Source organism: Pieris napi, chromosome 7 (genome assembly GCF_905475465.1).
Source record: "Pieris napi chromosome 7, ilPieNapi1.2, whole genome shotgun sequence".
NCBI classification, from domain to species: domain Eukaryota; kingdom Metazoa; phylum Arthropoda; class Insecta; order Lepidoptera; family Pieridae; genus Pieris; species Pieris napi.
In genome coordinates this window covers 13,058,271-13,068,062 of record NC_062240.1, presented here as the reverse complement: position 1 = coordinate 13,068,062, position 9,792 = coordinate 13,058,271, and the positions used below count along the sequence as shown (strand labels likewise).

Below are 9,792 nucleotides of genomic sequence, written 5' to 3'. Positions count from 1 at the left end.
GCAAAATCTTAGTAGTATTAAATATGTTTATTTTCTATAGCAAAAGAAGAAGTGATCGGGCTTCTGTGCCTTCTGAAGACATTTTTATGTGTGTGTGTTGAGTCAGAAAATGCCTGAAATACTGAAAACTCAAGCTCTTGTATTAATAGAAAAAAAAAACTATGCATAGAAATACTACGATATTACTTTAAAAAAAACACCTGAATACTTTCAGACGCATTTATTAACAATTTAAATACAGGAAGACTAGAAATAATAAACATAACAGTATAATATTAAGTACTACATAAATTCATATTAATGATAAGCGCAATAATTTTTTATGAGAGATATGGACTAATAAGTCCATATCTTATATAATAATTATCAAATTTTGGGAATTTAACAATAAACCATACAGTATATACAATGTTTCAACAAAATATTTGCATGTTAGCGAGTTTCTCTACTTTATTAGGGTGCGACCACATCTGGTGAATGTGCAGCTCGCGAGCCGTTTGCGAGCTGCACGCGTGCAGTCACGGTATTGGTTATGTGCTCCTCTTTAGCGCAACTCACGCAAGGCTCGTATAAGGTGCGCACTCAATTCTCGCCCTTACAGTTCCGTTTACTGGCGTGGGCGGAAGGAAGACGCGAGCCGCTCGCGCGTTTTGTCGCGTACGGCGCTTAGGTTGCGAGCGAACGGCGCGCGGGCGGCACAGGAGCGGCGCACGAACAAAAATGCACGCGTGTAGCTCGCAAACTGCTCGCGAGCTGCACATTCGCGGCATATTCGCCAGATGTGGACGCACCCTAATAAATTTTTTAGAACTCATATAATATGATAGAAATCTACAATTGTCATTCATTATAATTACATCTGTAATAACTTGATGATCACAAAAATGTAGTATTATGTTAGTAATGCTAATTTGTTTACAGTTATATATAACTAGCCTCTTAGGTTTATGCAGATTTTGCGCACCTAAAACCTAAGTTTCCAGCGGAACTGTCATCAGTGTTGTGTGAACGTGCTGAACATCTATATCTGTAGCAGTAGGATAGATGGCATAAGTATGATCCACCTCTTTTAACCTTTTCTAGGGGCTACAAAAGAAAAAGTATTTTAATATGAATTACTATTACATTTATGTTAGATAAATGATTAAACACAAATTTAGTTAAACTTTAGCAGATATAATTATTAAACATTCTGTCATCCTGTTTGTATGTGAGCAATGTAATGCTTGCTTAAACAATTTCTATACAAATATGTTTACATATATATAGAGTCACTCACAGTATCTTTTGACCAAACACTGTCAGTCCACTCCCAAACATTTCCGGCCATGTTGTGTAGTCCAAAATCATTTTGTGGAAATAAATGCACTGGGTTTGTACCAATATAACCATCTTTAGCTGAATTGTGGTGAGGAAACGTGCCCTGCCATATGTTTGCCCTAAAAAATTACCATGACACGTTATTCTTCTTAAACATTATTCCAAAGGTGTGTTATTTTATTTGTTCATTCAATTCAATATAACTTTTAACCAACTAATAAGACAAAATCTATTTTTTAATTACACATACCCAGCATTCAAAATACTGGAAATGTTATTTTTCCAAGCATATTCAAAATGGCTTGGGCAAAATTGTAAAGACATACTTGATCTAGTGACTGACACAAAATGAAGAAACAGACAATTTCAGAGAGATAGGAATTGCTATATTACTATTAAAATGTTATTTTTTAAAGTAAAGCATTAAAAGGCATTCAATGTACTTACATGTGTTTTTTATTAGGGAATAGTTTATCTCCCCAGGGATATTTAGTATCCTTGTGACCTCCACGACAGGCAGCTTCCCATTCTTCTTCAGTTGGTAGTCTCAACCCTTTCCATATACAATATGCTTTAGCATCATTCCAGGAGACATGAATAACTGGATGATCCATTATATCTATAGAATATTAAAAGTAATTTTTAAAATATTTGGACATTTGCAGAAATCTATTTATGATTTGTATAATTGCATTGTAAATAATTAATATCAAATAAGATCACATATTTTAAATTGTAAATCTTAAGGCAAAGTGAAATATAGCAAACTATATAGTATGATGTATAACTAACCTGAATTATTTGAATCTGGTCCAAATGGATGGTACCAAGAGGTATTAGACACTTTATACCACCAAGGAGCTTGGGCCACTCGAAAGTCTTTTAATTTCTCTTTAAATGTATTATTGAGAAATAGTGTAAAAACAAAACTATCTCCAAAAGTTTCAGCTTCAGTCTTGTATTCAGTAGATTCAGTAAAAGCATAAAAATCCTTGTTAGAAACTTCGTATTTATCTAAATAAAAACTCTTAAGTTCAACTAAATGCTTAGGACCTTCTTTGTCTGCTTCTATGACTATATCATCAGTACCGACTTGGTAATACCCCCCGGGTATTAAAATCATTTGATTCTTTATGTGTTCCTCAATATTATCAAAACAATTAAATTTTGATTGACACCGGTCTTCGTCCAACAAAGAACCAAATACACTGTCTTTGCCTATCTGTTCTTGATGCTCACGTTTTACATTACAACCACAATCACCATCCTTGTTATAAACACTTTTAAATAGGAAACTAACAACAAACAAAATATAAAAATTCATTATAAGTTCTTACAGTACAAAACCGCTTCTTTCACTAAAAAGTAAAAATACTTACAATCAAAATATAAACTATTGATTGAAAGTTGAAACTTGAAAGTAGGCTTTTGCAATTTGACATTGATATAATGGAGCTTGACATTCAGTAGTGATGACGAACTATAGAATACATTTCCGGGTCTGATCGGATTTACTAGTATTTTCTAATATTCTAAGTGTATTTCAACCTTTTCCTTATAGGCCGGGAGATAGTGACACAAATTAGTGGGTCATTTGTACCAGTATGGCGGTTCTTCAGTGGTCTTATTACGAAATGAAAAAAATAAAAATGATGGTACCGGCGGCCAAAACGCGTGGGCGTTAGTCGAACTCGTCGGATTAATTACGACTTTCAAACGATTTGTTCAACAAAAATTCTAGTATTTTGCGATAGTCCATAAAAAAATAAGAGGCGGCAGTGTCATGCCATACTTCTCCGGTGTGACTTACAGCCCGCCATACCGACGCGAATGCGTTGATTTAAAAAAAAACAACCATTTGTACCAGGCAAATTTTTGCACAGTTCGAAAATCACCATGCCATACTTTTCGGAAGGTTCCAAATGGCCGCCATACCGCCGAAAATCAATCATACTTGAAAAAGGTGTCGGTCTAGTATTTTTTGCACAAAATTTAATGCATTTAGTATTTTTTGCATTAAGTAGAGTTATCCGGATGCCCAGGTCGTAACAATATTATTTTAGACTTTGGTCTACTCGTATCACTACTAAAAATCATGAGCACTAAGTGGTATTACATAGAATAGATGTAAGTTCATCGTGTATTTATAGAAAATTTAAATAGCGCTCCGTATACGTATTTAAATTAATTTAAGAATTCGTATTTGAACAACACATTTATTTTAACCAAATATTAATCGGTACAAAAGTGAAAATATCAAAAAATAAAATGAGAATCTTAGGCCAGTCCTCAGAATTATCCTATGCAAGGGTGTGGGGGGGACCCTGAAATTGTGAATATAAATTACATAATTTTAATTGATGTTATTACTTATTATTTTTAAACTACAGCAAATGTTATGTTAGTTACTAAATAGTATTCCAAAATATGAATATAGTATGCACCCACTAACACTTTATAATAGGAACTTAGGTTTTAAGTCGAGACATAGCGCTAAGAATGATATTCAAATTAAATTCTGAGGGTTCTATGAAATACATAAATTGCCTTAGCCTCGTGCAAAAGATTAACAAACAGTCACCTAAACCTTTTTTTATCTTTTTATTGAAGTACCAATAAAAAGAAACAGCAATAGTTTTCTGAATATATAATGATTTCTCACCTTGTGGAAGATGTGACTCAAAGCTTATTCACTGAAAAGAAAAAAATTACGGTTTATCTTAAATCTTTTAAGTATAAAAACGTTGGTACTTACGGTAAAATTATTGCTGTTTCCAATAAAAGATATTTAAATAAATAAGTTAAACATAAAATATGCAGAAGTAGTTTTTTTACATTTTTCTACTAAGTGAACCTACTTTAATTTCCGCACGTATTAATAAACGATTAACTATCCAGGATTAAAACTTACAATAATAAGGGTACGATATCTTCCTGTTTCATTTTTCCGTAATATTTAATAATGCCGTCAACGTGTCCCATCCCTACTACCGCTAAAACGCGAGGTTTTTCAACTGAAAAAAAGAAACAAATTAACAAATGGAATTTAGAAACGTTATTTCATGTTTTGTTTTAACAAATAATTTAAAGGGTTTTTGACGATACAACGTCTAATAAATCGATGAACGCCGGCTGCACGCACGAAAAAGCTTGACTCATTGTCCACTTACGCTCATTGTACGCTTGCGCCGCAAGCGTATCTCTATCATCTATCTCTCTTCCACTTGATTGGCCTATGCGTCCGAAGATTCACTCCTTCTTTGTATCCATACAAAATATTGATAATTTAATAAAAATTATTCAATTTTATTCATAAAAGTATGCAAAAATTTGATCAATATTTTGTTATGACGTTGTCACGTTAAACTATCGTCCGTAAACCGACTTAACAGACAACCATTTTTTTTATAGAACAGGGGACAAACGGTCTCCTGCCCGTTGTTGATCTCGTTGATCCTCCTGGATCCCCTAATATTCAGTGATACCGCCGCCCATGGATACTTTCAATGCCAGAGGGTACGCGAGTGCATTTTTTTTTGTCATACCAAGAAATTGGTACACTCTTTCCTTGTACGACCCTAAATTGGTTTGGAAATATTTCAGTGGGCAGCTGGTTCCTCATAGTGGTGGTGCGCCGCAAAAACTGGCTTAAGAAACGCTTAGCTTTGAAACGACAGACTTCAAGATGATACGGGTGGAATTTCGTATTATGCCTCGACGTCCGATGATGAAGCACTCAGCTACAGGTATTAATCCAAACCACTCCTCAGAAAAATCTCCATGGTAAGATGTTGAGGCCCCACATCTCTTTATCATCGCCAAGGGATCAAACCGCTCGGAAAGTGACTGGCTGGTGGTCGACGATTCGAATCGTTCTTCGTTGAATACGGTCAAGTGGAAACTGGTATCGGGGAGTTACCACCCAGAGGTGAGGATGACTCTTTGTGTGTAGCGGTAGCCAGGATTGAAGAACCATCTCGCCTTGCTGAACAAACCAAGTTTAGACTCTAACTTCCACCTTCCCTTCCAAATGAACTGAAATTCATTCGATATGTCAACTCAATATTCTGATGCTAGCTAAGGCTTTAAGAAGACTGTGTCTTCGAAGAGAGAAATAGTGACAAAGGTTGTTTTTATAGCAGAAATCACGAAAACTTGTGTCTTCTTAGTCATTAAATTGTACTAAATTAAGTCAGCCCCAGTCCGAGACTCTACATTTATTCCAGTACTAATCGACAAGTGCCCGGGGCTATCATACGCATAGCAATGATGGGTGCTAAGTTGCAAAAAATTGAAAGGGTCGGGGATAGGATACAGTCCCAGTGTTCATGGGTTTAAAGTCGGAACATGATCCTTAATGCTCGTCCAATCTGACAATGTGCTCGTTTCACATTGCCCTAGAGATTTCTCGTTTAAAGTAGGTACCTACTCGTGAAAGGATCTTCCCGCGTCATCAGTGCTTTCAGAGCAAGAGCCAATCGCCAAGTATCACAATTTCAACGGAACCCTTTCGAGTAGGGAATCTGTAGATGTTTGATGAGTCGGTCAGTTTTATCGTTCTCGCTATCGGACTATTACAGGCACGCGTAGAATAGCGGATGGTCGCAGTCTACGCAGAGCCAGATGTTAGATAGGACTGTTTCTTCAAGCGTCTTGAGGTGGCGAATACAATAAATCCTCTTGAAGTACACGAAAACTCTCGCCCGTGGCACAAAGGAATGTTCCGATGTATACCCCGGCAGAGGTGAGAAGTATCATCCGGGAAAGATATCTGATCTTGATTCTTACCGAGTAGTCCCTGTGCACCTTTTTAGGGAAAAGGGCCACTCAGTCTTACTCACCACACGAAACGCGAGTACAATAAGATTAACCTATTGCCCCGGCTAAAGCCCGGACTCCCACTAGGAATTATTTCACCAGTGGCCGATGGGGTCGTCACTCCCGACGCCGGAGGACGATCAGCCGATTAAATTATAAATTGCGTTGTGATCCGAAATCAAACCCTATATACCAAAGCTCAGAACTGAGGCCCCTATTAATACATACGAAAAATAAATTACATACCAGTACGCACACACTCTTGCAACGAATACGCAAGACATTTGTCCCTTTCATCGACAAAGACGTGAAATATTTTCTTAAAAGCCGGCACATCTCGAGTAATCTCCTCAAATTGCGCGTGCACAAAATCTCGGTCTTTGTATTTTTCTAATTGCTGTTTACTGTAATACATACAATTATGCAGGGTATAAATATATGTAACTATAAAATCATTTAAAAGAAACGAGAATTCGTCCCAAAAAACACATTGCACTATAATTAATGTGGTAATACTATTATGTAGTTCTATACATATCGAAATATATATTATATTGTATATAGTTTTCGTTCCTTTTTTAATGGCGAAGAAACCTTTAGAGTATTAACATATTTTTTCCTTAAGCATCTTTTCTTGTTTTTTTAATTGTTCACAAACAAAAATTTTCTCATAATAATCAGTACTAAATTAGTGTAAACTGTTATGCTTATTACTATTCATTATTGCATTTATATAATTAATTTAATGCTGTGCGTTTGCCTAAAATAAAAAAAATAAACTAAAGAGTTTGTTTCGTTTTTGCGCTAATCTCAGGAACTATTGTCCATTTCTCCACAAAGGCAATAAAAATCACGCGACGACGGAGTTAACGTAGGTTCAATCGCGAGGCTTAGCCAGTAATGTATATAGTTTTAAAAAAAGATTTCTATAATAATAAGTATGTATGTATATAAAACTATAATAAGTTAAAGTAACTTACTCAATTGGTTTTGGTTTGGCGTTGGTCAAGTGATACAAGACCTGACCCAGTTCTATAACACTTAGCGATTGAAAAGCCCTTGCAATCGTGATTTGAATTGGTCTGTCACCAAGGAACAACTTGCAGCCAGGTATATTTTTCATCTAAAATGCGTTAAATGTACATATAATGGCAATCTTAAAAATTAATATTTTCATATTTTTTAGTATAACCTCATGATATGCTCTTCTGAATTCCCCGCCAGGAGCGACTCCTAATTCTTTGGCAATGTCAGCATAAGTCTTCAATAACATAGCATGCAACATGCCAGATACAAAATTTTGACCCTTTACTGCTTGTCTATACAACACAAAATTATCAAAGATTTAAAATATTATATTGAAATTATTTTCAGTATTTCAGTCGCATTTATTATAATACTAGTATTAAAAAAAACTAATAATAACACCCTAAATCGAAATAAGATTTATTTAGAAGTTTATTTTACCTTATTTTTTTCGCATCAAAGTTTTTTGCGTCTTCCAAGAATTTTTTGTCGTCTAATTCTAGAAGAGATACTCTTTGCCGGCAGAGCTCAATCATTATTCCATTTGGATCAAGCCCTTTTACTATCTGAAATTCGAAGATATAGTTTTAGGCAATGGGAACACACTCATTAAGAGGAGTACGGAAATAACATCTAAGCCGGCCCAACAGCTAGCCTCACACCCTCCACGCGTTGGTGGTTCGTCATGAATAGCCGACGGCGCGGCGGCGCCCTCGCGCGCGTCCTTTTAGACAACGGACGAGGAACAATGGCCGTATACCCATACCGCCGGTTGAACAACTAGCTGAAGGGAAACAGCGGCCTTGGAGTCTAACGGGAAACCAAAGCTCCTAACTTCCCAAGAGAGTCAGCATAATAGGTTTAAGAAAGGCAAATAATATAATATCTGGCAACCCAGTTGACGTCCGTCACCAATCACCATCATTCCGGGAGGAGTGGTGAGTAATGTGCTACTGGCCATGCGGCTGTGACCCCTCAGGCATCGCATGAAAATTTTGCTACAGATGAAATTAACACATGCAAGTCAATTCGCCATTCCCATCTGATCGGATCGTGAAATGTACGAGGCCTTAACCAAGCTGGCAAGCTGGCGATTGTGGAATACTAAATTCATAGAAAGAACATTCACCTGCTGAACATTGACCCGAAAGGTCAGGGTCACAAGACGAAAGTGGCAAAACAGGGTGGCCTTCGTTGTACTACAATTTACGCTAGTAGGTAAGTTGTGAGATATAAACAAGTTCGCGATCTCATTATAACACTCAAAATTAACACAATACCATTCAAGCTAAATATCGTACAGGTATACGCTCCCACAACAAAATCTTCTGAAGAAGAAGAAGAGACTTTTTATGATACGCTTACTGTACCACTTAAAGAACTTCCAGAAAGGGAAGTTGCCTTGATCTTGGGGGACTTTTTGCCAAAGTAGGAGATACAACGATGAAGACAAGTAGGTATAACGATGAGCATCATTATACACCGTTGTAAAAGAAACGCAGGACGAAATTGGTGGAGGAAAATTATACAGCTGACCACGATACTCAGATATGAGTTACCGACCCAGTCAGAAATAAGGAGTAATTTTTATTAGCTAGTTCGTACCTGAGTCACATCCTCCACTGATTGTTTACTAAAATGAACTGTTCCAAGTAAAACGACGGTGCCTCGGGCATCGTTTTGCAATAAGGTGGCTGATTGTGGCAAGTTAAGGTTTGATGTTTTGCTATATTTTCGAACGATACTGGGCAGCAACCCTAAACATTAATATAAAATGCTTTTTGTTTCATTGTAAACTAGCGGTCAAACATACAATATTAGAATAGATAGGTAATATCCAATAAATGAGATAGATACTGAAACGATGGTAAAACTGTCATTGGGCGATTATCAATGTTAGGTTCTAGTGTGCATTTGCGTTTTTGATAGGATGTGAGAGCAAGAAAAGCGTCTCTAAAACATCGTAATATTCCTTAAACATACTAAAAATATTAAGAGTATTTTGTTCAATTGTTTACTTACGGTTTTTGCCATTTTGTTGGACTCCATGTAATTTGGTAAACGTCAAAAGGTTCCTTAGTGTAATACATGTTTGGTATCTCATTTTTTTATCTCATTTTTTATTCACTATTTACTTAATTTTGTACCACCTTAACATTTTATTTACAGAGAATTTTGATTCATATCCCCAAAACCTAAACCCAATCCATTGTTGATTCAGTTTATTTGACCCTTGGCCCCAGTTGCTTTTACTTTTTATGTCAAATTATTCGAAACGAGTTGTTACTTTTTTAATTTCTTCATTTTCAAGGAGTTTTTAATAATTCGACCACTTCGAAATAAAATTATTAAAGTGTCTTGGCAGATGGTATTTGCTTTTTGATGACCCTAGATTCAAACACGTCTGAGAGTATCACTACTATCGCATCTCATTCTTTAATATCAATAATATATGTAGCGACACCTACGATGAACGATCTACGGGTCCAATCACTGCGATGACGTCATACCCTAAAACGCGCTATCGTATTTCCCCCAACTCCACATATATGCGAGCCCCCGGTTACCCGCGACGACCCAAGCCGAGGTCAGAGTCGCAGATGACGCCCTTGCGCTAGTCGCGGGAAA

The 9,792-nt window shown here is 36.4% G+C and overlaps 2 protein-coding genes and 1 long non-coding RNA gene across 4 annotated transcripts; 1 reads left to right on the top strand and 2 right to left on the bottom strand.

Moving 5' to 3' along the window:
* Window positions 1-225: 225 nt before the first annotated feature.
* Window positions 226-3,152, bottom strand: LOC125051164 (formylglycine-generating enzyme). The gene is made up of 4 exons (XM_047651337.1): window positions 2,113-3,152; window positions 1,768-1,939; window positions 1,280-1,439; window positions 226-1,086 (listed from the first exon to the last, which is right to left on the bottom strand). Exons 1-4 carry the CDS (start codon window positions 2,642-2,644, stop codon window positions 946-948), a joined length of 1,005 nt encoding a protein of 334 aa, XP_047507293.1. The 5' UTR covers window positions 2,645-3,152; the 3' UTR covers window positions 226-945.
* Window positions 3,153-3,520: 368 nt separating this feature from the next.
* Window positions 3,521-9,448, bottom strand: LOC125051165 (traB domain-containing protein-like). 2 transcript variants are annotated; one of them, XM_047651340.1, is made up of 9 exons: window positions 9,187-9,446; window positions 8,770-8,921; window positions 7,606-7,730; window positions 7,331-7,457; window positions 7,119-7,261; window positions 6,385-6,542; window positions 4,232-4,334; window positions 3,983-4,013; window positions 3,521-3,644 (listed from the first exon to the last, which is right to left on the bottom strand). In XM_047651340.1, exons 1-8 carry the CDS (start codon window positions 9,266-9,268, stop codon window positions 4,007-4,009), a joined length of 897 nt encoding a protein of 298 aa, XP_047507296.1. In that variant the 5' UTR covers window positions 9,269-9,446; the 3' UTR covers window positions 3,521-3,644; window positions 3,983-4,006. The 2 variants fall into 2 exon arrangements, with proteins under 2 accessions (XP_047507296.1, XP_047507294.1); XM_047651338.1 differs by lacking the exon at window positions 3,983-4,013 and having other exon boundaries at window positions 9,187-9,448.
* LOC125051166 lies at window positions 7,728-9,267 on the top strand. The gene is made up of 2 exons (XR_007117250.1): window positions 7,728-8,382; window positions 8,468-9,267. It is a non-coding gene; the product is annotated as an uncharacterized LOC125051166 (long non-coding RNA).
* Window positions 9,449-9,792: the final 344 nt, after the last annotated feature.

Bases quoted from the DNA above. Each gene is read 5' to 3' on its own strand.
- LOC125051165 (XM_047651338.1), bottom strand. From the start codon at position 9,268: ATGAGATACCAAACATGTATTACACTAAGGAACCTTTTGACGTTTACC. The intron at 7,731-8,769 runs GTACGAACTAGC...TTCGAATTTCAG, and splicing joins CAGTGGAGGATGTGACTCAG to ATAGTAAAAGGGCTTGATCC. The intron at 4,335-6,384 runs GTATGTAATTTA...TCTTTTTTTCAG, and splicing joins GCAAGAGTGTGTGCGTACTG to TTGAAAAACCTCGCGTTTTA.
- LOC125051164 (XM_047651337.1), bottom strand. From the start codon at position 2,644: ATGAATTTTTATATTTTGTTTGTTGTTAGTTTCCTATTTAAAAGTGTT. The intron at 1,940-2,112 runs GTTAGTTATACA...AATATTCTATAG, and splicing joins ACCAGATTCAAATAATTCAG to ATATAATGGATCATCCAGTT. The intron at 1,440-1,767 runs GTAAGTACATTG...GTAATTTTTTAG, and splicing joins TTCCCTAATAAAAAACACAT to GGCAAACATATGGCAGGGCA.